The sequence below is a fragment of the Crocodylus siamensis genome, chromosome 9 (assembly GCF_052110815.1).
Source record: "Crocodylus siamensis isolate JL-2025a chromosome 9, ASM5211081v1, whole genome shotgun sequence".
Taxonomy (NCBI): domain Eukaryota; kingdom Metazoa; phylum Chordata; order Crocodylia; family Crocodylidae; genus Crocodylus; species Crocodylus siamensis.
In genome coordinates this window covers 8,862,263-8,889,446 of record NC_143403.1, presented here as the reverse complement: position 1 = coordinate 8,889,446, position 27,184 = coordinate 8,862,263, and the positions used below count along the sequence as shown (strand labels likewise).

At 43.5% G+C, this 27,184-nt stretch overlaps 1 protein-coding gene across 6 annotated transcripts in view; it reads right to left on the bottom strand.

The window, feature by feature from the left end:
* MAF (MAF bZIP transcription factor) overlaps nucleotides 1-8,476 on the bottom strand; it is a 237,877-nt gene extending 229,401 nt beyond the window's left edge. For 3 of the 6 annotated variants that reach the window (XM_090063756.1, XM_090063754.1, XM_090063753.1), the window contains exon 1: nucleotides 4,791-8,476. In XM_090063756.1, the coding sequence (XP_089919882.1) occupies nucleotides 4,791-5,833 (1,043 nt within the window). In that variant the 5' untranslated portion in view covers nucleotides 5,834-8,476. The remainder of the gene's footprint in view (nucleotides 1-4,790) is intronic. The other 3 variants (XM_090063750.1, XM_090063751.1, XM_090063752.1) reach the window with 1 other exon arrangement.
* Between the last annotated feature and the right edge of the window lie 18,708 nt (nucleotides 8,477-27,184).

The following is a 27,184-nucleotide window of genomic DNA, read 5'->3' as shown; positions in this document are numbered from 1 at the left end:
TTTGCAATTCCGCTAATAAATGAGAAAGAGCCACAGGACTGTGGCAGAAATAGGCCATTGTTAATGAGGTGGAGATTAAGAACCAAGTATCCCTTTTGACATACAGGGCCAAATTCTCTTAGGCAAGGCTCCCATTGACATCAGGAGGAGATGTGCCTGCCTAAAAGCGGGGGGGGGGCTATAGGAACCTGTTCAAGCCAATGGGAATTTTACGCCGGAGAACAGGGTCACGGCCAGAATCCTGCAAGCCCGAGTGAGAACTGAATCCCAGTTATACAGAGCAGAACGGCGCCAGTTCGTTCTGCTGCAAAGGTGCGATCTCCTCGGAAATGGATCATGCAGAGCATCCCCAGAGCTGGCTTGCCTGAGCAGATGTTAAACCGCCCGGGTGTATTTTCCCCCTTTAGTTGGACTGTTGCAGTGTCCCAGGCTTAAATCCACATGCAGCTTTGAAGAAGACCAGGCCTTTTTCGTCTGCCCCCCACCCCAAAAAAAAACGAACAAAAACCCTGCTGAAGTGTCAGGATCATAAGCTAAGCAAGCCTTTTGCTGCTGCTGGGTGTACTTTCCCCTCCATCACTGCCTTTCTACACGGAAGGAAATTTAATGAAAACTTTATCTACAGGGATGCACTTAAAAAAAAAAAAACACCCCTCAAGAAGCAGCCCTGTTTCACTTGGTCACTAATGCTCTCCTAGGACTTGAAATACTACTGCAAACCTAGTAGCTGCTACTAACTTTTCATGTCATGCCAGAACTGGGGAGGGGGAGGAAGGGGGCTCACACTGTGCCAGGGACCAATGCCACCTACCAGGGGCTTGCTACACTTTTGCCTCTGAGCTTCAGCAACTTGCTTGCAACCCAGAAGCTGCTTTTAAAGGGGAAGGTGCAAAGGGGACTGAGCATCGCCAGGCCTGCCTGGCAACCCTTGGGAAAGCTGGCTGCACAAGAAGGAGGGGGAGGGAGGAGGCAGTGGCTTGGTCCCTAAAAAGACCCCAGAAACGGGTGGGTATCAATAGAGGTTTGGACATTTCAAGGGGGGGAAGGGGGGAGGCTGGGTAGCTGCTATCTGTCTGAAAGCAGGTAAGTCTTTGAGCAGCCGATGGCTGCCAGTTTACCCACGGATTGCACATTAACCCGAACAGGGAGCTCGAATTAACCAGGATCTGGAGCTCAGTCCAACAGTGGTGGAGTGAGAGCTGAGATGTCAAAGGGCGCCTCGCTGGCTCCATGTGTGGGCGCAAGGGGCAGGCCTGCCCCAGCATCGAGTTGCTTGGCTCCGCGAGGGTGCTTGGGCTTGGTGTGCCTGTGGTCCCCACCTCCATCTCCCACCACTGACTTCAGGCGGAAATCAGCAACTGGGACACTGCAACCTGTTCCCTTCCCTCTGGCTGAGGGTCAGATCCTGCCGCCCTGAGGGTGCAGAGCCCAGAGAGGGTTCCTGCAGGGGATGGACCCCAACAGGTTCTCACTTGTGTCATGCCACTTACTGCATTAGCTGGGACTCAGTTTACAAACTGAAAGGAGATTGGGGTGGGGGGATTGTAACCGGCACCGGTTTCAGGTTGGTTAGTAGGTTAGAGCCGTAGCCTGGCTCTCGAGACAAAACCCACTAGGAGGGCTGTAACATGATTCAGGGAGGCCTGAGCTCTTCCAGTCGACTCCCAAGTGAATCCTCTCCCACTGCTGGGGAAGAGGAACGAGCCCAGTCTGGAAGCTGCCTTTAAAACAGCTGGGCTGATGGTTGTTCTGCCCTGTGCCAGCCACAACCTGCAGCACTGGGACCCTTTGAGGGACTTAACACTGTGCAAAGAAAAGCCACCCAAAGGAAACCCTGGGCTCTGACTGGCCAGGACAAAGAACTTTCCCAAGCTGGAAGAAGTCCTTTGGCTTGGTTTTTTGCCCCCTGTTAAGTTCCTAAGAAACTGGCCTAGACCTGTGGCTAAAAGGAAAACCATGGTGTGGAGGGAAGGGGGGGAAAATAAGGAAAAGAACCAGATACCTGCACCATGGCAAGACACTCTCCCTATGCTTAAATGACTATGTGACAAGAAAAACCTGATGCCGTGTCATCTCGTAGTGCACACAGGCGTGCCTAGCTTGGATCAGATGATAAGAGGATGTGAAGTTTTTCCTTTCACTTCACTCCATCATAAAACAATCAAAATATAGGGCCCTACCTTGTCATCAAGTATATATATATATATATATATATATATATATATATATATATTTTTTTTTTAAGTTGACCTTCCCATTGAGATCGTCTTGAACACCGATGGCATGATATGAGTCACAGGAACAGAGGTCCTCTCTCATTACAAAACTAAGAAGTTAGAACAAGCACCTGAAAGCTCACATTTTTCACCTACCTGCCAGATAACTCATCTCTAAGCAGTGACAATTTTCCACTGTACATAAAACTAACCTCCAGTTTCTTCCTTCCTTTCTAGCAGTGGGCTCAACTAATATGCATCAACATCACCCCTTGGCAAATGTTTCAAGGGCTGCTTTTAGAGTTGGTTAACTTTAAACTACACACTAAGAAACCGAGTACAGAATCAAAAAAAAAATGCAGTTTATTATTGTAGATTATTCTCTCTTTTGATATAACCATAGAGTTGAAAATGAAAGAAAAGCACATAGGAACATCACACGTGGTTAGTTAGTAACTCAAGATATAAAACAATTTTGCACAGCAAAATATGTAAAAGAAAAAAGTAACTGACAAGATTTTTTTATATTTATTGTGGTAAGATTTACTTTCCATTTTTTTTTTAAAAGACAGGATATCAGTCCCTGAAAATAAAATTTACTGATTATTGCCTTTAAAACTGTGGAATTTTTGAAGTTACAGAAAATCCAGTTCTGCACCACAATACAACTGTAAAAAAATCTGCATCATCTTAAAACTGTGCAGTAATGCCAACTTTCTAACTGCATAAATTGTATTAGCGTTCTAAACAGGTTTGTCATTTTGTTTGTATTATATGCTTGCAGGCTATATCTTAGTGCAAATCAGTCCCAAATACTTCAATTTTGAAAAAAAAACCCATACATTTTGAATGTAAAATACCCCTATAGATATAAACAGGGGTGCCTCCCCCTTGTAATACTTTGGTTTTCAAATACAGTCAGTGGTATAGCAAGGACTACATATACCCAACTTATATTTAAGTTGCAAGCACATGCTGCAAAAGCTACTTTTTTAAAACAGTCCCGTTGCAAATTCTACCCCCTTTACATGACGACAGTAAACAATTTAGTGCATCAATCTTCTTTTTTTTTAAAAAAAATCTACATCTAAACAGACCTAACTCTTTCAAATTTATCTATAACATTCCTTTATCTGTAGCATACATTGTAACTGGGCTAACAGATGATAAAAACTAGAATTAAATTATATACTAGGAACCCAGAGCATTCCACATTTGACAATGACCCAATGCAAAAGGGAAAAAAAAAAAGAAAAGAAAGAAAACGGGGCAGAACACTTGAAAATAAATTTTAGACTGCTTTAGGCAACAGCATGGTTCTGATGTCCCCAAACTGGGAAGCGATTTTTTAAAACATCTTTGCAAAGTTCTTTTTTTTTTTTTTTTGCCACATCAGGTTATCAAAATCCATTCTGGCATTTTTTTTTTAAGAGGGAATGCTTCAGTGCATTTAAAAGGAAGTCAGAAGTTTTGAGTAACTCAAAGCAGTTTTAGAGCAGATGCAAACTTTAATGGAGAGGAAGAGGAGGAAGATCAAAGGTTGCACTTTTTTGCTTTCAACTCAAAAAAGTGATGAGGCAATAAAACAAAAGGATGAATGCCATGCCATAATAGTCTCCAAAAGTCCATTTCCAAGCAAAAGAAAAAAAAAATAATTATACCTTACATGGCCAGCATGCAGGGTTTTCTTATTAATATAATGTCTCTTTTTTCATAGTCTTTCGAAACAGTTATAGTTCATTGTTGCTAAGACAAAATAGCAAGCATAATGCATGAGATGAGGATGAGATTCTAATGGCGGACTAAAGTCTCACGTTTGGCAGATTAAGGCCAAAACTCACATGAACACACCGAAGGTTGATGCAGGCTTGATTTTGGCAGGTTGATCTAGGCATACCTCTAGTTCTGCACAACAATGCTAAAAATTGATGGAACTCAGCAAGCTGGACTCTAAAAATGTCACATTGTTTTTTGTCTTGTTTTTTCTTTTATAATTTTTTTTTGGTTTTTTTCTTGGTCTTTTTTTTAGGGTTGGTCTTTTTTTTTTTTTTTTGCAAAGCTCAAATCTCACCTGAAGAACTCAGGATGGCAAAAAAAAAAAAAAGATAACTGACTTTTGTTTCGGACACAGCAAGCTCAAAAGGGAAAAAACCCAACTAACTCATGAACTTAAAAAAAAAAAAAAAAGGATGTGGATGGCAGGTTTCAAAGAAGAGCAAGCTTCATATGAAGAACTGAGTTGGATCTTTCCATTAAAAAATAAAAAAACCAAAACAACAACAACACACACATAGGAAGCCCCCACAAAAATATATATAAAATAATAATACTAGAAAAGAAACTCATGTAGAACTTGCAGGTTGGCCAGCCAGGAGCCAGCCCACCTTAAAAAAAAAATAACAACAACTTTGCTCTTTTTTTTTTTTCTTTTGCTGTCAATTTTTGAGTTAAAAAAAAAAAACACAAGGCGGGCCAGCTGGTTCATCTAGCCCCCAGGTACAACTCACAGGGAGAACTTTTTTTGTTTTGTTTTTTTTTTTTTTTAGTTAAGGTGGCAAGGCTGTTGGGACTCACATGAAAAACTCTGGAGAGGAAGGGTTGTCGCTGCTGGATCCGTTTTCTCTGAAGCCATTGCTGACCAGCTTCTCGTATTTTTCCTTGTAGGCGTCCCTCTCCCGGACCAGCCTGGAGATCTCTTGCTTGAGGTGCTCGACTTGCTGCAGCAGCTGGTTCTTCTCGGACTCCAGGACGTGCCTCTGCTGGACCCTCTTGAAGCGACAGGACTGGGCATAGCCCCTGTTTTTGAGGGTCCTCCTCTTCTGTTTCAGCCGGATGACCTCTTCCTTGCTCACCCCCCGGAGCTGCCTGTTCAGCTCCCGCACGGACATGGTCACCAGCTGCTCATCCGAGAAGCGGTCGTCGAAATGCAGGCTGCTGCTGTGGTGCTGGTGGTGCAGACCCCCGCCGCCGCCGCCGCCGCCGCCCCCGGTGCTGCTGCTGCTGCTGCTGCTGCTGCTACTGCTGCTGCTGCTGCTGGACTGCCCGCTGCCCGGCGGCGGGTGGTGGTGGTGCCCGCCCGGGTGGTGGTGGTGGTGGTAGTGGGGGGCCCCGTTCTGCGCCGCGGCCGCCGCGATCACCGCGGACACCACGGCGGCGGCGGAGCCGATCTCTTCGCCGGGCATGGAGCCCCCGGAGCCGGCGGCCAGCTGCTGCCCTCTAGCATAGCCATCGAAGCTGCTCTGGAGCGGGTGGTGGGTGCTGTTGATCAGCGCTTCCACCGCGTCCTCGGGACTGAATCCCAACGCCTCTGGGTTGAGCTGCTGCGGGTAGCCGGTCATCCAGTAATAATCTTCCAGGTGGGTCTTCTGGTCCGTGCCAGAGCCCGGGCTGGGCGCCGAGAAGCTCGGGGAAGGGGGCACCGAGCTGCAGGGCGTGCTCATCGGGGTGGAAGAGAGGGATCCCCCAGCGATCAAGCGGCCGCACTGGCTGATAATGCGATCGGTCTCCACCGGCTCCTTTTTCACTTCAAACTTCATCAGATCGAAGTCATTAACATATTCCATGGCCAGGGGACTGGTGGGCAGGTCGGAGTTGCTCATTGCCAGTTCTGATGCCATCCTTTTGCTGCTGACAGTCCTCCAGAAAGGGTGCACGCCAGGAGCGAGGGGGCTGCTCGGAGTTGCCGCCGGGTGAGCCAGCTTGATGATTTGCGAGGGCTATTTTTCCTCCTCTCTCTCTCTCTCGCTCGCGCCTCTCTCCACCAGCCCCTTGCAAAGCCGCGCTCCAAATTGCACCGCCGCTTCTCGCTCCCGAGTCTCCTTCGCAGAGTCTCGGAGACTGATGATGCATCAGCCCCGAGCGCCTCTCTCTAGTCGCCTTTTTGCAGCGAGGCTGGAGTCTCTCGCAGCTGTTGCTGCAAAGGAGGTTGTTGCTGTTGGTTGCTTGCTTTTTTTTTTTTTTTTTTTTTGCTCGGTGGTGGTGGTTTTTGGGGGGTGGGGGGGTTGGTATTAGTCTTAATTTTTTTTTTTTTTGGTTATTTTTTAACACTTCATCCTTTTCCTCGGGTCTTTTTTCATCCCAAGTGCAAAGCCAGGAGAGGTTTCATCGGGGGGAGGGGGGGAGGAAAAAAAAAAAAAAGGGAGGGAAGGAGAGACGCGCAAAAAAAAAAAAAAAAAATTAAAAAAAAGGAAAAACGAAGGAAAAAATAAGAATAAAAATAAGGCGGCGTGGTCACTCGAGTCAGAATAATCATGAAAAGGGGGTGAAGGGGGGGGAAAAAAGGCAAAAGAAAAGGGAAGAAAAAAAACAACACAAAAATCAAAACTCTCCAGCCCAAAGCTACGGCGAGAAGATGAAAAATATTTTCAAAAGGTTTCATCCGGCCGGAGAGTTTAAAAGCATTGCTGAGTTTTATAGCGGTCCTGACGTCAGGCTTCAAATGGGAAATGGACTCCGCGGCCCGGCCAATGGGCGGCCTCGCTCCCGGCCCTCATTAGCATAATAGTATAGAAACAAGGAAACTTTTCCGAGCTGTCAATCAGCGGCAATCAGCTGACTGTCAGCTGGGAGGGCCGCTTAACCCCTGCGCGCCCGGCGCCGCCCCCGGCCCGCGGCAGAGCGGCCTGAGCGCCGCACTGCCCCAGGCCCTGGCACCGGCAGGGCGGCGGCTGCTGGGATCCCGCCGCCGCCCCCAGGACGGCTGCTCCGGTGCCATCTCCTCCGGTGTCTTTGGACTTTTTTTTTTTTCCCTCCCCTCCTGGGGAGGGCGGGGGGGAGAGGAGCTGGCTGGGAAAACTGAAAGCAAAATAAGTGAGTGCATTTCCACCTCGACAGCGACACCTTTCGGTCAAGGTCAGTTTCAAGTTGATCCCTGGCCAGTTTTGCTGGGAGGAATAAAAAAAAAAAAAAAAAAATTAAAATGGGGGGAAAAAAAAAAAAAAAAAGAAGTCCTGGAGCCGGGCAGCTCCCCCCCTTTGCCACCCGCCCTGCCCCCAGGGCGGGCATCGCCGAGGCTGGCCCTGCCACAGGACCGCTGTGCCACCCCCCCAGGGAGAGGCTGTGCTGCACAGGGACCGGGGTGACGGGCTGGAGGCACGAGGAGCAGCATCTTTAAAGCTGCCAGCCTTGATTTTCAAGGGGCTTTATGGCAATATCAATAGAATTAAAGTTCCTTGTAATTCCGTGATAAATGAGATGTCTCTAGTAAGTAAGATTAAGTGCCGCGCTATAAAGTTGTTTATCTGAAAAGTAATTCTCAGAAACCTGACTTCTGACACTTAGTCATATATTAAACCAGCTTCTTGAACATTGCACTCCAGAACCTTTCTTCTCCTCGTCTGGCTCACCCAGCCCCTTCCCCGCTCGCCAGGGCTATTTATAACACCACCTCGAATATTACTTAGAGGGTGCAGGACTTTTCCACCCCCCCTCCACCCCCTGGGTGGTGGAAATGGTCATTTGCAAAAGCCAAAGAATCTCTTCTTCCCGCAATGGCTACTAGCCTGATGAGAGATAACATCTCCGGCGTGTGCCCTTACTGTCACATGGGATTATCAGTCCCATGATGAGTTGGTGAAAGTCAGCCAGGTTGTGCCCTCAGCCCCACTTGAAAGAAGTTTGGCGTGCCACAAATGTAAAGATTACTCGGTCCGGACATGGGCACAAGAGTGTTTTAGAGAACTGTTATACAAGCAAAGCTCCACCACCAGCGCGCGCGCGCACACACGCACACACATATATGCACGCACAAAAAGCTGTGGTTGTCTGTTAGGTGTAGCTTAGAAATTCATATTCACAAGAAAAGTGAATACAACTAATGATTCAGGCTTGCTGCCCTGTGCTTTCTGACACGGTTGGAGCCATCAACAAAAGTTAGGCATGCTCGTAGCATAAATCCCCAAAGGACAATCTAATTCCCTGTATTTGGTTTCTTCTTGAGCAAGACGAATGAGTTACAGTATATCACTTAATGTTCTCACCTGGGCGAGACATAAAATGTGGGTTAATATTTTTAAATGAAAAGGTTATTGCCTTGCAGAATTTACAATTGGAGTATTTCACTGGCCCCTTCGATAGATGTCGGAGGAAATATGTCTTTAGACTCGTAAACTAGTTTGTTTAGACACGAACATTTAAAGTGCTACGTTTGCAAAGGAGTCGACTCCGAACCACAGACAAAAGAGGGGGGAACTGTGAGAGGGAAAGGGGCACCCTCTGTGCTGCAAAGGGGACCGGAGCTCTGCTCTGCTAGAACATCACATACAATTATTAGTTGTACAACACTGTCCTTGTACACATCTGACTGCTACGCCACAATGTTTCTGCCATGCAGCACACGAGAGGGAGGGAGGAGAGCGGGGGGGGGGGGGAGGGGAACATTATTAGCAATTTCTGGATAACCTTCAAAAAGCAGCTTGGGGTTTTTTTTGGACGTTGTTGGAATCATCAACAAAAGTTACACAGGCAAAAACCTCCTCCCTGCAGTATATAATTCTCATTTTAGGAGTATTTTTCTTTATTATTTGGCTATTCACAATGGGTGTCTAAACATTTACAGTCCTCTATTAACAGCGTTTCTTCCCTAACAATCACACACTTTCATTTCAATTAGAGCTATTCAGCCTTCAGTTTTTCTACAATTATTGCAGGCCAAATTCCCCCAGACTGCTCCCTTTTCCCTAGCCCTGTTACAATCCTGTCCCACTCTCCAAGCAGAGTAAAATCGAGATGGCTCTTTTCCTATTCTCTTGATCACTCTTAGGGATCGCTGTCGAACGGTGTAATTTAGAGCCCTTTACACTAGTTGTTATTGACCTGGTTCACAAGCTTTCTGAGACTGATGTATTTTTACTGCAGGAGGCTATTTTTGTTTGACAAGCCATGCACTGGAATGTGAAACATTAACAATCAAAATGCACACAAATTGCACAACATCGGTACAGGCTTCGCAAGTGCACATGAAAAATGTTTGGATCGGCACAAAGTCTGCGTGTGTTCGGGGGCATGTGTACCAGCAAAGGTTTAGAAAGAAAGTAACATGCATGTTGCCAGCTGTATTGACTTGAGGTGCAATTTGTTACAGCGCACACAGATCCAGAACAAACATTAAGTAAAGTTACTGCACCTCGTGTTTATCTAGTGCTTTATTTTATGGTGCAGAACTAAGAAGTGTCCACTGAATTTAACTATGAAACCAGCCAAATTGATTTCAGAGAGACTTCCTCAGACTAACAGAATGATAAGGCATAAACTGTTCTTAGGTGCGGTGCTAGATAAATCCTTTTAACAGTCTTCAGATCAGTTAACAGGGTAAGTAAATCACAAATCACTGTTAGCAGATTTATGGGAGAGAATTAATAGAATCAGAGGAGATAATCTGATAGGGATAAAATTGCTGAGGAAACAGTCCTGCCGTATACTCCAGGATATGAAACAACAGTCTGATTACTAGGAGTCATTATGGATAGGTGAATTATAAGCTAAATCATCATCAGAGTAATTTGGTATTTATTAATTCTTTTCTCTCTAAACAACTCACAGATGCAAGTTGAAAAAAACAACCCCCCTCTCTTTGAAGCCAGGTTCTTTATATATTTTATTAGCTGTAATTTACTATTGCGTTACCTGTATTTACTTCATAATTGAACATTTTGCATTCAAATTTATGTAATGCATTATGCTTGAGAATATATTTTCCCCTTATTAGCATAAATAGTCACTTACCTCATGAATTACTAACAAAGTTTATCTGAAAATATAGGTATATTTTGTATTAAGTGGAACGCAAACATATGTACAATAAATTCTCGTTTGCTCCTGGTGGTAAAGAGATACATAGCCATCCTGTGCTGGAGAAGCGCGAGGAGGAAAAGGCATGTGAGAAGATTCAATTAATACTTATGTCTGACCATAATTTCTGCTGTCGTCAGTTCTGTTTACCTTTAATAAAGATAAAAGGTGTATTTTAAAGGCGGCAGCTGAGAAAAAAAGAAAGGTGGGAAAAAATCCCAGCCACAGGGAATTTATAGCTGCATCTTCCCTGTCCTCCCCCCACCCTCCACTCCATATGTAGATAGATATATTGGGAGTGTATTGCCAGACTGTGGATTGAGTCTGCTTTTTCCCCAAAAAAGGCTCCTCTGGACCCAATCCTGCTCAAAAAATAATTAAACAGGCATGGGTCTAAAACCACCGTTTTATTGTCTTTGCTTGTTTTCTTCAAGGGCCTGGAAATGCAGCTAATTAGTAAAATTTAGGCTGGTTCTGCTGCCCCTGTTCATCCTTACTCAGGCCAAGGGTACCATTTTGGCTTCAAAAACTGCAGGATTGGACCCTTGATGCCACTGAGATCAATGACAGATCATCCCTTGATTTCAGTGGGAGCCAGATTGGGTCTGTGATAAGAGCAATGTGTTTATGTCAAAAGCTTGGTGCTACTGAAAATGAATTAAATCAGCAGACTCCTCCTGCAAGAAGGCCTCTTCTCATCGAAGTCAAGGGCAAAATTCCCAGGGATCCTAACAAAAGAAGGATGAGCCTGATATTGAAGTTCCTATCATCTTGCTAGATATTGTGTGCTAACATGCATGTATATTTTGTTTGGACACAGAAGCATGGCCTCATGGGAGCATTCAAATGAGCATATCCATAAACGTAGCACGGCAAAACGAGCTACTTTTGCCTCTCCCCGTTTTTCTTGAGCCCGGCACAATCCATTTCTGTGACTACAGCTTTCCTGCCCCATACACCTCTGAAACTGCTCTTTTATTTTAAGGCTGAGAAAATCTTCCTTTTAAACTCATGCTGAGCATCAAATTGGACTCCACTTGCTGCTGAACATCTTGGCTTTCTTTACCTTTTCCCCCATCAGCTCATAGTATATTTTATGTGGAGTCCTTTACATTAATGAAATCTGCCTCTCCTCCCTATTTTCATTCCAGTTTTGTATTAGTGCTGCTGCATACACCATGCTTGCATCATTGAAGATCGCTTGAAGCCGAGGAAAAAAATAAAATAAAATAAAAATGGTTGTTTTCTTTTCCTATAAAGTTTCCTATTTGGCCACTCAGCGTAGCCTTTTCATTCGTAAGCTCTATTGATTTTTCTGGAAAGTTGTCATTGCTAAATAAAAATATAGTTAGACCCGTCAGGCCAACAGCGCATTTTTATTTGTTTCGTGTAGTCCTGTTCTTCTCCCCGCACCTCAGGATCAGGGAGGTCTTGTTCCTTGAGCCCTAGAAATTGTCAGGTATTAACAGCTGCTTCCAATTTATTCCCCTCAAAGTGCATAACAGCCACCGGCAAGAAGATACATCACTAATGCTATACCTGACCACGTAAGTACAGTCGGTGTATCAAGAGCCTGAATTGATTATGTGAGCACTCTCTTATCAATCAGTAGACTTTCAGCATGCTTATAATGTTCCTGGTTCTTGCTTCCAAATATTCTTAGATTAATGACAAAACTGAACAATTTCACGTCCTATGAAAAGAATTTCTCTCTTATCTGAAGGGAAGAAAACAGATATTCAGTGGAGAGCTACGGGAGGCTCGGGGGGAGGTGGAGGGCGGGTGGCGACAGAGCGTTCGGCATTGTGTTCGTCTTACCTTGCTTGTCTATAGTTTGCTTATTGTCATGTATTGTTCTGTCTCAGTTTAAAAATCAATAAAAGCCATTTCTGATGAGAAAGGAGCCCTCGATCTAAAAGAAAGCAAATCTGGAATTGAAATAAAGATTTTTTTCCTCAAGTGGCGTGGTGGAATTTATCATTTGTAACTGAAATAATTACTGAAAGTTACATGATGTGGTATTTACGGTGGATTTACACCGCTAGAGGTGCTAAAGACAAAATCCAGGGGAAACTCACGCACCAAATTCATTTCAAAACTCTATACCGCTGTAAAACTCGCATTCGTTCAAAGGGAGGGGTGAAGCAATAATACCTGGCACATATATGTGAAATGTCCCAGCAACCTAATAAAATATGGACACCGTATTTTTATATATCTTCACTAAAAACAAAAAAACCAAAAATCATTCATTCCCCTACTCCTTTTTGCACTGCATTAAGAGATTTCAACATATTATTAGGAAGCATTGACAAAAGGTTGTAAGGCTGATATGAAAAATATTGAGTTGTATTTCACATTTCTTTCTGCAATTCATATGTCAATAATGGGGGAGGGGAACATAACGGGGTTTTTTGGCTGTAAATATTTCAAGTATTCTCTTTTTCTGACAAGATCTGAGCATAACTGAATTTTTAACAAATCTTTGCTTCAGCGTTTGGAGATTTCAGATAGCACAGAGCTTTCCTGGTGATCTACTGTGCTGCGTGTGACCTCCTGAGCAGCTTTTGTTTGGATTACTCAACATAAACAGTAAAATACAGTAATTGCTCATCCTAAGAGATGGTGACACTCTGGAAAAGCATAGCTCTTGATTTGCATGAAATAGGAAGGCCCATTACAACACAAAGGGCTCAATTCCTCATTACCCTGCAGTAAGGAATTTGCACCCCTGCAAAGTGAGAGGGAAGAGCAGTGGTGTTTTACGCCCCGGTCCACACTCAGGTTGCACTGATGTGTATGGCTGCAGATTAAAGGGGGCAGGTCACCAGAGGCTTTTGGCAACTGCAGCAACAGTGAATGATGGGGATTAAAATGATAGGAATTAGGGAGAGACCCTCATTTACCAGGGAAGTTAGCATCCCTGAATTCCATTCCCAGCCTTAGCCCAAGTCATTTTTACTCCTTTATTTATCTCTCTATAAAATGGGTGCAACTTTTGCTTTCATTGTAGAAGTGCTGTGAAGTGTAACCTTTGCTTGAAGCAGAGCCTGGGAACGAAAGGTGATGAGAACTAGATATAATATATCAGAGCCCAGACCAAGCAACATGTACAGGAACACCTGGGGATCTTACATTACCTCCAGCTCTTAATTATCCAGCTGGATCTGGTCTAATCTTTGAACACTCCCCATCAGATTTTTCTATTAAGAGGTAGATTTTGCAGTTTTAGAACCAATCCTTCTCTGCACCGGACTGGCTGGAAGGGAGGATTAACAGCAGTGGGTTTGATTTCTGCATCTTCATTACTGGAACTGTCTTCTTGGCTACGGAGATCTGGTAGCATCTGCCAGAAAATCCATGCGAAAACGGTACAAGGCCCACTGAATGGAACTGCAGCTCTCTAATCAGTTACATTTGATTTAGTTTGATCTACTTAACTTTTGGTTTTTCTAATGCAATGCCTGAGTCGTCGTTTTACAGAGATTAGAAGTTTCTGTAACCCGTTGCATTGCTTTATAGGCTCTTGGTACGAAGAATCATATATCTGTATATTAGTGAGCTGGTAACGAAGTATTGTAAAACTATATATTAGTGATCTGGCTTCCACCATGCCATTAGCTGTTAGCAGCAAAGAAGAGGAAACCCCGAGCTTGCATTTGTTTCTCCTGCACTCCCAGAAATTAGATCACTGACATGGGAGATCTGGGCAGATTTGGTTCGGATTTGCCTCTTTCCGGAGTGCAGGGTCATGCAGTAACTTTAATCCTTACCAAAAAGGAAATGATACAAATGCCCATGAAATTAATTTTCACACCTGCTGTTGGAATTAATAATGGGAACCCAAGTGGCATCCTATTTCAGTTCCCTCGAGGTGACTAACAATCCTGGCCATTAATATAATACCAACCACCTGAGGAATTTACCGTCCAAAGGATCTACCATGAAAAACAAATGATTCCCAGAGCTATGCCTGCACAATGGAAAAGGGCTTTAGTCATGTATTAGTCATTTTATCACAAGATTTTATTTTTGCACTATGAGGTTTTTCAAAGAGAGCAGATAGGAACAACAGTATTTTTCTTGGTAATTTGCACCTAGGTTTGATTGTGTTTAAGCTGCTTAGCATAAGAAGAATGTGAGCAATAAAATGAGGTCTCCAAGTGCATTGACTTTCTGATTCGGTATTTTCTCCCTCTCCTTGTGTATAGTCAGCCCCAGCATGAGCCCTGGGTGTGAGAAGGTGATGCTTACACTGCACTTAGATAAGGGAGTGGGCTGTTACCACTGTAAAATGCAGTTTGAAATTTTACCCCTGCTTTTCTCCTGTAGTTGCAAGGGATGAGATGTGCCAAGCACTGGCTTCACAGCTGGGTATCACTGTGCTGCCACTCCACAATTTCCCAGCCTTCAGAGATGACATGTAGCTTGCAACTGCAGAGCTAAGTGCCTGCACAGTGGCTCTGAACTGCATTTGCAGTTCAAATGCAGGAGGCATTTGCATCCATCCTTGGAGCAGGACACAGAGTATTCATGCACTTGAATCAGGCTGCAGAACCGCCTTCAGTGAGACTATATCCAATCTTGTTGATTTAATTCTGCTCTAATGGGCACAGACGGGGTGCGACAAGCACCTGAAATATAACCATCAGCGTAACATTTCCTCTCTCATCTTAGCTAGAATATACCTAATGGAAAGCTATCGTGTGCCTGAGGAGTCACTGACTTGGGATGTTCACAGGATGACTTACCTTTTCTGGTCACCTTCAGGTGTTTTGCCACCTTTTGATGGACCTCAAGATTTTGTTATATTAAACCTCTAAGTTAAATCATGGCCTGGACATACATGAATATTCCTGGAAGGAGGAGCCTCAGTATCTGGATTTCTCTGCTTTGGTCCTAGACATACAGAGAGATTACACCTCATTAGGCTTCAAAAATAAAACAATTATTTTGCATACAGAGAGTATCTCCGGGTCCGAAAAGATCATAAGATGCTTAGCTGTTGTGGATCCCATATACGTACTATGGATCTACACCGATTGGGAGGCAAGGAATTTTCTCACTGTAAATACATGCAGTGGGTGACGTTGTTGATATTCCTCCCTTCCTGTTTCAACATCTCACAAAGTATGACTTGGGGCTGGTACTGGGATGTAGGAGAATGATGCAGCAAGGATCCAAAGGTACTTGTCTGCCAAGACACAAGACAGAGTATAATGGACTAGAGTAAAATACACGACTGCTTCCTATTGTCATTAGACTACGGGACAGAGAAAGGAAGGACCATAGAGAGAGGCCACTTTACCCATTCCCTGTAGAGCAAAAGTCCATCAGGGAAACCCTTGCTGTTCTTCCCTGTCTTTTTCACTGACACCTTGTGCGGCCTTCAACATGCCTACAAAATAACTCCTTTAAATTGGGTTTCACAGAAAAAAAAAAACCTGGTTTCTTACCCACCATGTCCCTTAGCCCCAGCTGATTTGGACTCTTATCTCCTCCAGTCCCTTTTTGGGACTGATTTTTGCAAGTCTGAAATACAAGGCTCAGCTGGAAGTGCCTTTCAAGCTGTGCTTAGCTATGTACTCTTTTGCAATGAGGACCAAAAATAAAGCACTAATAGCCACTAATAAGAGTCTGTAACTTTCCATGCCTCTCAAATAGTCTGCTATTAGTCAAACTATCTCCTCAAATATAAAAGAAAAGATATATATCATACCCCAGTATTTGGTAAGTACAGCTGCAGACGCAGGGCTGTTTCACAGAGTTGTGCATGCTGTTGCAGCAGAGCCACTGTATTAGTGCCTGACTGTTACCAGAATTAGATGGGCCAGTCCAAAAAGGTGGTGTAAGCCCAGAAGGGCCTTTAAATGGTCTCTCAATGGGAGCTCCCTGAGGACTAAATCCCAGTGTTAGCACTGGTACTAGGTCACTTCTGTGCTGCATAAGATTCCTAGCACATGGGACCGTATGGCCCAGTGGCCGTGTCTACGCAGGCTGTTTGCAGCAGGTGCCAGCAGCAAAGTAATTAAATTTTAACCTCCTTTTAATTTTCCAGGGCTAAATGGGAAGGAGCAAGAAAAGGAATGCTTTGATTTTTTTCAGTAGATTTTCATAGATTTCATAGACATTAGGGCTGGAAGGGACCTCAGGAGATCATCGAGTCCAGCCCCCTGCCCAAAGGGCAGGAAGTCAGCTGGGGTCATAGGATCCCAGCAAGATAAGCATCCAATTTACTCTGAGCACTAGGAAGAAACCAAACTTCGGCTGGTTTACAGAAAGGTGCTGTAGTAGGGTGCTCCTTTTACACCATCTCCTTATGGAAATAATGGTCATAACAGTAATAATAATAATTATAATAATGGTCCAGCTTAAGTGCATTGTGGTTGCTCGGCGTATACCTCAGCTTTATACTTACAGCTATCTGGAGTTTGATCTTGGGGTCAGAGGCACAGGCACTTAAAAGTGCTAGTTTCTGCATGCAAAAGAACAAATCCTCAGCTTCCAGCGCTATCTCCCCTATCACTTGTTTTTAAACAATAGATTCATCTGAAGAAAATCATCTATTTCCGTCAGAGTTTGATGGCAGCTGGCAGGATTAGAAGCTACGTTCCCAATCGGATGCATTAGCTCTTCAATAATTGTAGAGATGAAAACACCTAGCCGGCTCTGTTCCATGAGTGAGCACGAGAGGCAGAAAAGCGTGTGGATTTGGTTGCTTTGCTTCTGAGAACAAATGGCAACTCGGCTCATTTGAGGAAGTTTTGTGGCTTATAAAAGACGAGATAACTGAGCAAAAGGGCCTCTCTGCTGCAACTGTTTGTGCTGTGCACAAAAGCCAGCAGAAAAATGACTCTGTTGAAAGAACACAACAGGGAGGGGGAGTATTATTCCTTCCATCCCAGTGTTTTCAACTGGCCTCAGACATGATATCAGACATGGTACCAGTCTACAACAATATCATTTCCTGAGCAATAATCCTACAAACCCCCACATGGGAATCAGAACAAGCTGCCTCTTCCCTTGCCACCTGGGGTGTAGGGAGCTCAGCACATCAGTATATCGATGACCTACGAGGATTTGGCCTGAGTTGGGACTGAGCGAAAACAGTGAGCTCTCCGGGGTTGGGCCCTTTGCTTCAACCAAGACTTTCTTTCTTCCCTTTCAAGGGTAGTCCTAGCTAAGGGCTGGGGTGTGTGAGGAGGGCATTATATGTTGTCACAACTTACGACTGAAGGGTTAGATTCCTGGCCTGAATTTCCTCAGCTAATAGGACTGTTTGGACCTGGCGAATGCAGACGAGCACATTTCCAAACAACAACTCAAGAGACAGACAGCCTACTGTAAAGACGACTGAGCTGGCAGATCACTGGAGCTCTAATCTCAGCAACAAAGCAGTGGGTAGCTAAAGCAAGGGCCTAATTTTCCAAAAGTTTTGGCTGGAAGCACCCTTCTCCATCATCAGGCTAGAACATTATAATAAGAAACAAATTGTTTCAAGTTACAGAATCCCTGACAGTACAGCTCTCCATCTTACCCAACGACTCGCAGCAGCTGCTCAGAAGGGGTGTAGGCTAACCGAGTTAACACCGAATGCAAAACTAGAAGAAGGTGAAATGATGTTTCTGTACCTTAATCTAGCCGATTCAATGCATTTTTCTTTGCACAGTTATTACTAGTAGCTCCCGGTACACTTCTGGAAATTATAACAGCCACTTACCAGCAAAAAATTATCATCTGAACCACTTTGGCTATTGGCCAGATCTAAAACACATGTTGTGGAAATGTAGTAAGGCATAAAAATGAGGTAAAAAATATGGGGCCTCCTACATGCTGCCAGAATGGCACCACCTTTCCCTCACGTGCTTTCAGTGGCTAAGCAGCATTCAGAAACCTAACAGTTAAAAAAGATAGCACCTAGAATAATATCCCACTATAGATATTCTAATGACTGCCACTGAATGTTATAGCTGGACTCTGATTATCAGCTCCAAGGATGGTTTGAGAAAGAAACCTTTTGAATGAGAGAGCACTCTGATGCACAATCAAGATGCCACATAAAAGGCCAGATTTTCAAATGTTAGGTAGCAGCAAAGTTGCATGTTACATGGACCAGGCTACATCCGTGCAGTGTTAAGCAGTGTTAAGGTTAGAGCGTGCTATGAGCAGTTGCACATTAAGGGTCAATACCACTCCTTGCCTGCACAGCTCTGAGTTGTCATTAGAGGCCTAGGAGCCAGAAGACCTGGGGTCTATCCCTGCCCTGGGGGGTGAAAGCCAGGAGCAGTGCATTCTGGGTTGCTGGAGGACTGTAAATTGCTCATTTTATCTCTGTCGAGCAGACTGAAGTTACCCTTACACAGACGCAGGCAATTATTTCACCTGGAGGGCCACTTAATGAATTTTGTTGAGCTGTTGAGGGCTTCAAAACTAGCCCTGCCCCTTGATAGGTGCCCTGCCCCCTGGGCACCATCTTGGGACTGGAAGTCTCACCCCTAACCCCTGATCTTTGCCACCAGAAGTCCCTACCCCCATCCCCCCAGACGTACTCCTTTTGGGAGGAGGGGTTGCTATCTTGGAACCAGAAAACAGACCCAAATCATATACTAAAAGTCAAACACCTACTATACCCTATTTTAATTTTATTACAAAAAATATTTTTGTCATTATTTGTGTTTTGTAGTGTATATAGAGGTGACTACAAAAGTAACTAAAAAATAAACTTTTACTCATATATTGTGTGTGGGGGTGGTGGGTATGAGTGGGTGTGGGAGTTGTGAGGGGGTATGGCTGTGTATGTGGGGGCAATAGGTTATGCTGGAGGTGTGTGTCTATGTGGGAGGGGTGGTGGGGGCAGGGTGTGGGTGTATGGCATTTGTGGGGTGTGAGGGAGGATGGGGGGTCAGGAGACTCCCCCGTACACTCCTCCCTATGGTGCACAGCTCCTGCCACTGGTGGCAGCATCAGCAGTAGTAGGCGGTAGTCACTCGAGGCGCTCGTGCCTGCGCAGGCGCTGCCACCCAGCAGCACACAGCTCCAGCCAGTGCTGCACGTGATGGCGCAGACCACATCCAGGTTGGCCCGCCTCTATCGTGCGGGGCTCCAAACAGCGCACTTATAGTTGCCAGCACTCGTGTGCCAGCGGGGGGAGCCCCATGCAATGGAGCTGGCTGCTGTCCCTGCCACGCCGGTCCTGAGACTCTGCTGGAAGTGGAGGGGAGCCCAGGGGAGTCGGTCTGATCACTTGAATAGCCACATGTCTTACCTGCATGTGCATCTGCTTTGTATAAAGTGAAGTGCACAAGTAGTTATATACATATATTTGTTTTGAAAATAAAGCCCCCTTTTGCTAGGCGCTTTCCAGATACACAACAAAACAATCACCTCTGGCCTACCTAGCTTACAATCCAAGTGTAAGAGAACAGGCAATGGGTGTGGAATACAAGGTAATAGTGAGACACTATCACTCCCCAATCACCTAGTCACAGCAAACAGGACTGAAGGAGGTCAGTACTAGCCCGTCAAGGATGTACAAAACTCACTGTTGGATGTGGGTACTGTGGAGAGACAGTTTTAGCTGAGGGTGGATATGCATATATATACATTTGGGCTATACCTATATGGTAAATGTACCATACCAGGCATCTGTCCCCTCAATCATGTAGAGCTGATTCCAGCAGTTGAAACCCAAACCTGGAAATGGTGTAGCCACCTTGCAGGGAGCTTCAGAAAGGTGGATTAGCCCAAATGAGTGACAATGCCAATTAGTCTGCTCCCAAACTAGTTAGCCTGCTTGCCAAGATGCACCCACACTACCTGGGAGCCCATCTTGAACCTTGCAATTGGCCTGAGGCCACTACTTTGGGGAAAGTACATTTACTGCATAGGCATAACCACAGTCTGTACATCAGCTTGTTAGTGGGGAGCACTGACCTCAATAGCACTTGCCATGTGTCTCTAGGCCAGTGCAAGTCCCTACATCTAAAACAGTAGGGAAATAAGTTTTCCATTCATATTGTATGGCCCATTATACTTAACTGTTCTCTTTTCCCTACATATTAAGGCATGTAGGAAAGCAAACCTGGTATAATTAGCCTCTACAATGAAGACTCACTCAGGATAGCAAAGTGTCATTTTCTCCTTCCCTCCCCTCCCTGCAAAAAACCTAGCTGGATTTTGTGCGCTATAAATCTGTTTGTAACCCAGGGTGAACTGTGTCTGGCTAAACTGTGCAATGAGTGAATGATCAGAAATAGAGGAGCTGATGACAAAGGCCTCTTATGTCTTGTTCTGGGACCAGATCTTCACCGTCTTGGTCAGCACTGAGCTGGAAAGCCCTGAAACGTGAATATGTCTTTTCAGGTGAAATCAATTCAGCTAAATACCAGGGTAAAACTTCCTTTGGGGAGAAGGCTATAGAAATGGTGGATTCATGTCCGCTCTGTGATCCCTCAGGCTAGAAGCTGGGGTGCGGTGGGGGGACAAGAGTTTTTAATGAGAAACAGCTTCAGTTGTGAATGTCTAATACGGTGCACAAGTGGTAACAGGATGAGAACGTTTTGATAGGACTGATGTAGATTTGATGGAAAGGTGTTGGCTCTTATTTTTTTTAGGGTGACCTCTCCCACTTACCAGAAAAAAAAAAAGCATTTTTAATGTCAACTTCAAAATAAAGCACTACAGGGCCTTTTATACCACATCAATTTAGGGCCTGTGTTCAAAGAGCCAAAAGAAGTGTTTAGAAACGTGTGATGTGATAGCTTTCAACATGCTCTTCCTGGGGTTTTTATGCCTGGCATATCATATGGAGAGGGTGGGCTTTTGGCTAATTTATAGACACCAGCTGAAATATTTAAGAGCAGCCTTAGCAGGGTCACAACATGATGCATCCATCAGGAGATTTTGCAAATAGCAGAATTTCTTCATTTTTTTTTTCTGGCAGCATCAATAAATTTGTTTGATGCACTTTAAAAGTTTAATTAAAACATTATGTTAGCCCATTTACAGTAAGTGATAAAAACACTTTGGAGGTGGTCTTAAAGCCATTGCTGGTTCTGAAATTGCTAGACATGCGCTAATAAATCAGATACAAAGTCCATAAATTGGAATGATTCTCTTTCAGTCCTGTGCCATTTCACAGATATTAAAGCTGCTTAATTTAATTCCTCAGTAATGTGGAATGTGTACAGCAGCTGATGTGACTTCTTCAGACTGATTGTTTAAGGTCATATAAACTCAGGCCTTCAGAGCACAGGATACAAATTCCCTCTTATTTTAATGCTGTTTATAATTCAGTTCTCCTTCAATCCCCTAATCAGAAAAGAAATGTTTATTGTGTGATATTGATATAAAAATAAGTAGGAATTCTAATAAGCATTTGAAAATGTAGTGAAAAAAATATACACTAAGACACAGCCACTGGCACTACCAGCCTGTTTTTAAGCAGGCTTTTAAAACTTTAAAATAGGTCTGGTCTTTTAATGCACAGCAGTCATTTTATGGCTCCACAGCATGTGACTATCTCCAACAGTGATTCTCAACTACGGTGTCATGGTATACTCAGGTGCCTTGTGATCCTTTCAAGGGTACCGTGGGGTGCTACCGAATCTTATCACTCTTAGGTTTACAAACATGGCTCACGAGATAAACCCAGGACTTGCAAATGGAAATCCATAGGTGCGGTCTTTCTGGGTTCTTTGCAACAGAAAAATGGCTCTATCATTTTTCCATAGTCAAAAAACAAGTGAAAACTCAGAGCTGGCATTTTCTGATGCATGTCTCAAGTCTATCCAGGGGTGCCTTGAGTCTAAAGAGGTGGGCAGTATAATCTACAGTAAAAACTCAAGTCCATTTTGAGTAGAAATTGCCCTTTCTAACTGACTTCAGGTTATCTTCAAAAATTTGACACCAGCCAACGTTCTGGCCAGGTAGCTTTTGGGAGAAATCTCACAAACCAACCCCACTGAAGCCAATAGACTTTTATGGGGCAAGGGTTCACCCATTTATTGCATAGGTAGCATCCTGAAAGGTAAGGAGAAGGGAATGTCTGCCACTTTGATGTTGTTTTAATACCTGCATTGAAAACACAATAATAATAAAAACTTCAGAACAAATTATTCCGATTGGCTTCTTTGCTTATGTTGGAAATCTTTACTGAATCAAATTAATACTGTATATAAATATCACAATTAGATTTCACCAAGATGAGCAAATAATGAATCTCTCTTCCTCAGCTAGGAAAGTAGATTTTCTTGAGAAACCTCTGAGTCAGCATTTCCTGCAAGATGAACTTTTTTTTCTTGACAGTGTCAACAGTTGGGAAGTCAATGATTTCCAAGGATGTCCCAAATAGCCTGCAATGGGAAAGGTAAAAGTTCACCCATTCTAATGTGTACATAACCTATTTCAGTCATTTTAAACAATATGTAACGTGAAATACCTGGCTTGGAAAAGTTGACTACATTTCATATTTCTTAACTTAAAAAAAAAAAATTCCTGGGTGGAAAGTTTGTTTCAGGAGATGGGAGAAAACCAGACCGGTTAAAGAGATGATTCTGAAAGCTGCAGAAATAACTTCATAAGCAATTCCCCTTAAGGAACTGCTCATGAAGTTCTTGCTGTTCTGTTCAGACTTTAAACCTTGGAGGCTGCTTGGTGAGGTCTCCGTGCAGAGCTTAGCACAGCGGAGTCGGTCTAGGATGGGATCGCTGCAACAGAAATAAAAAATAAGCAAGTTCCTTTATACTAGTGAGTTCTGAAGCGGGGCTGAGCAAAAATGTCACCCTCTGTTTTCATGCGTCTTGAACTCGTATCTGCTCCCTTTCCTGACTGCACTACATTTTTGCCACCAGAGTGAGCTGGAGTGGATTTTCACCTGATGCATTAGCAAAACTGTCAGCTAAGTTCTCATTGTGTTGGGCTGAGAGAGGCAGAAAGATCACAGCTCGGTTTTAAGATTCCAGGCTGCATGCGTAGCGGCTGCCATATAAGTAAATCATGAGACTCGCTGGACTTTGTTGCAACTGAATCCGTGTTGCATTTAGCCTCTAACCCTGCCTTGTGTGTCAGAGGCAAACTGCAAGCCTCTCAGTACCATTATACATTTCTTGGGCTTTAGAGACAAAATAATTTATTCTAGGTTCTCAGGCAAATGGCTTTCATTCATTAAAAATGGGCACCAAAATCACAGCTATTTGTCTTAACCTGCCAATTCGTACAGTCCAGCTCATCTAAGAACTGTCTATCCCAGGCATAAATCAGCCAAATTCACTTTTCTATATAGACAGCGGAATTAGAACCACTGTATTTCTATGGCTCATATTTTGTGCTGCCTGGTATCATTAATGAGCAAAAGAAAGTGGCAAAGAGGTAAAACATAGCCAGTTTTATTCATCTACAACAGACCTAGTTTTGATTCTAATAGTTGTCAACAGAAACAACAAACCCAGTTGTTGCTACCTGCCAGCAATGAGGGCTTATTAATAAACGCAGACACAATCCTGCCAAGCAACAAAGTAGTTTTCAGTAGAAATTAATAATGTGCACTGGAGTCGTTTTCAGGAGAAATTAATTGTGTGCACTTGAGTAGTTTATAGCACCGTTTGTGAATGGAAGAACACTTGTTTCTATATTTAAACACTCAACGTCGACAGCAGTAGAAAAAAGACAATAGTTTGGTCAGTCTGGTTGCGTGTGCTTCTAATCACTGGAAAATTTTATTTGAGATATGATTTTATGCTGATATTTTAAAATATGATATGCATTGATGTTATGCAATATGTTTGAAACTAAAAGGCACTAACTGTAGTAAATCTGAATTCTTATAATGGATGGGCAGTTTCGTTTAATACACAAAATGCCATACTTCTGTGTTTTCTATCAGGATTGTTAAAATGTTCAAATTACATTACATAGCTTCAGTTCAGATAAGGCTGAACAAAAATTTTAGAACAAAAATTAAGCATATACTTAAATCCCAATGAATACCACAGGATTTAAGCATAGCTGAGATTAAGTGTGTGCTAAGTAAGTGTATGGGTACTCATTCTCCCTTAAGAAACTCTCCTGGGAGGGATGTCTCCCAGGTTGGAGATGGGTTATTTTTCTCTCCAAACTGCCATTTTTGCTCTGGGAGAAGCTGCTTGAATATTTGCACACTTGTGGTTCCTGCCGGGAGACTAGCAATTCTCCTGGTAGAAATGTAATGCGTATACATGGCTTGAGCCATGAATATGTAATTTTAAATGATGGTTGCCAGTTCTCCTTCAAGTAAAGGTCATTTTACCTCTCTGGCAATAGTTTCCCACTATAACCTTTTTTTAAGCTCAGTAACAAATTATATGGAAAAACTGTCAGGCTGGCTAAAACAGTATAGAAAATAAGTTTGAATTTACCCAATAACTACATTCATTACTCATTCAATTCCACTATTGAATGAATTACACCAGGGGCAAACCTGACCCACGTTTTTTATTTTTAGTTATAACATCTCCAAAATAGTGTATACCTAGAGATACTTGTCATCTATAGATGCCTAAACTGTTTTATTTAGCTATGCATATTATTTATACATAGTTGTAGACAAAGTCTATTCTTAAGGTAAGCTGAAAGCCTTTAGGTCTTTTTGAAAAAGTATATTTAGATATGGCTGCAATGTTTCAAAAATATTGGTTTTGACAAGGCCATTTCATCATTCACTAAGTGGGTTGTGGTGTCATCATAAAGTTCTTAACGCCATGTCATTGCAAGTCTATGGAGAAGATGTCAAGATGTCAAAATATCTCAAAAGGGGAAAGAAGTGTCAGTGCAGGTCAGAAGACATGGTGCTCTGTGGTGGAGACAAGGCAAAAGGATCTATGACTAGACAATGCTGCCAGGGTAAGATGCCTTCAACCCAATGCTGAAATCAATAAAATAAATTAAGTACAAAAAGGGGCAACAACATAAGGTGGAGCTTCCCAAAAGTGAAGCAACTGCAGATTTCAAAAGTTCTACTGTGCTTAAGCACTAAATCCGTTACGGAAGGTCTCGAACTACTGAGAGACCAGTGGAGAAGTGTTTGGTTCACTCATATGAGTCAAGTATATGGAAACGTTTGCCGGCTCAGTGCTATATTATTGCTGCTGCGTTACGTATGCAAAGCCCTCCATTCACAAGGAAGAACTTTAGGAGGTTTCCTATCACCACTTAATCTGTAATATTTGCAGTGTCTTACCTAGGAAGGGGGAAAGTCTTCCCTTTAGCTGCCTGGTTGCTTTATGCTGCAGGAACATCACAAAGCTTGGGGGGGCTACCATGGAAGGAAGGCCCCATCCTGTAGCATTGGTATACAGTAGAGCTCAGGGAACAGGGGCAGCCTTGTTGACAGGTTCTCTGGTGTTTGTTTCAAATTTGGTTTTATTAATTTAAACACAATAGCTCCATCTCATAAAAGACTCATTATTCACACACATACATATACACAATTTTGGATGAACTCTCCAGAAGTGCATGTGCCCAGACTGAGTAATCCCATAATCCTAATGGAGTGATGCGCATTTTTCCTCACTCCTACTGCTTGCTATCATTCAATAGCTTCCTTAATCATGGTCACGGTTCAATTTAAGTCCCATTTCTGCAAGTGGAGTAATATGGATGCACCCAGACAGTCATCTGGAACCCCCAGTGATGCGAATGGGACAGGGAAAACAATTTTCAAAAGCAACCAAGCAATTTAGAAACCTGCATCCCAATATCAAAAGTGACACAGGTCCCAGTTGATAAAGGTGTTTAAGCACTTAAAAATGTAGATAAGCACCTGTGGGGATTTTCAAAAGCGCTTTGGTGCCTATCGCCCAAAGGTTAGTTAAGTACCTTTGGAAACCTGGCTCTCAGTGTTTAAATTGCTTTTGAAAGATGAGACTTGGGAGGTTTTGAAAATTATACTCCTTGTCTTTCTCTTTGTCCTGGTAAATGTTTTAGCACATTATTTGGTGGTGCAAAACTGTATTATAATACCTAAATGAATCTCTCTCTAAATTAATTTATCAGAGCAAAATAGATAGCAAACCCAGCCATTGCACAGCACAACAAATAAATAGGGAATTGTCAGGGCCTTATTTTTTCCTCACTAGTCTGTGCTAAAATCTCTCCCATCATTACTACAAGCAAGGTCAGTGAGCACAGCCGTACATGAGTGTGTATTTGCCTTTTGAAGCGGTTTCCAAACAGGGGAGCCAAATTCCCCACTGATGCAATTCTCCGGAAGCCACCCGAATTACCGCAGGGGCGAATTTGGCCTTGTGTATTTTGAATAAATAGTTAACTCTTCTCGGCTTGAAGAGCGATTATTGAAAAGTTTGCCTCCACATACAAATGCAAATGACAGCCGAAGAACACGTGAATGTTAATCTTTCAAACTAAGTACGTAGACAAATGCTAGTCATTAGAAACATTTCCGTGCATTTATATTAGGCTGTCCTCTAAAAGACTTTTCAGACAAATATGTCATCAAGATATTCAAAACCATGTAATCTTATCCAAAGTTTCATCTATCAACAGTACAGTTTTCATCTCTCGCAGCTGTGTGTCAGAATGTGCAGGCAGATTAGCCAGCTGATAGCAAGGGGGGTGGGGGTGAGAGAAGAGAGGGGCTCTGTCATCCTTGAAACAAGACATACTGCAGAGGAGAAGAGATTTGTGTTGTTGTTGCTGTTTATCTGAGAGCTCCCCGAGAGCCTTTCGTAATAGGGCATGAGGGCCGGGGTGGGGGCTGGGATTTGCAAAGACACAATGAAAGCTGGGTGCCCAACTCTCTTTGGTTGCCAGCGAGCGTCAGATACCCTTTGATAGTATCCTTCCCCGGGAGAACGAAGACTTCTCTCTTGCATATTTGGTGGCTGTGGCATATCACTTCCTTCCTTTCCCCTCAACGTGAGTCAGATTTTCTCATTAGCTCGAGACCAAAGTAGCATGCATTAGCCCCAAATTAGAATTAGCCTCCACTCCAGCTACACCATTCACCTTCCTCAAAGGGCAAAGCCACAGATGCATTCCTTCCGCCTGCTGGAGGCTAAAGTGGTGTTAGCAGGGTTACTTTGTACAAAAAGTTTACCTCAACACTTTTCAGCAAGCAAATCCTGTTGTTTCAAGGGAAGAGATGAATGATGACATATCAGGGCTTCTGATAAAGATACAAAGAG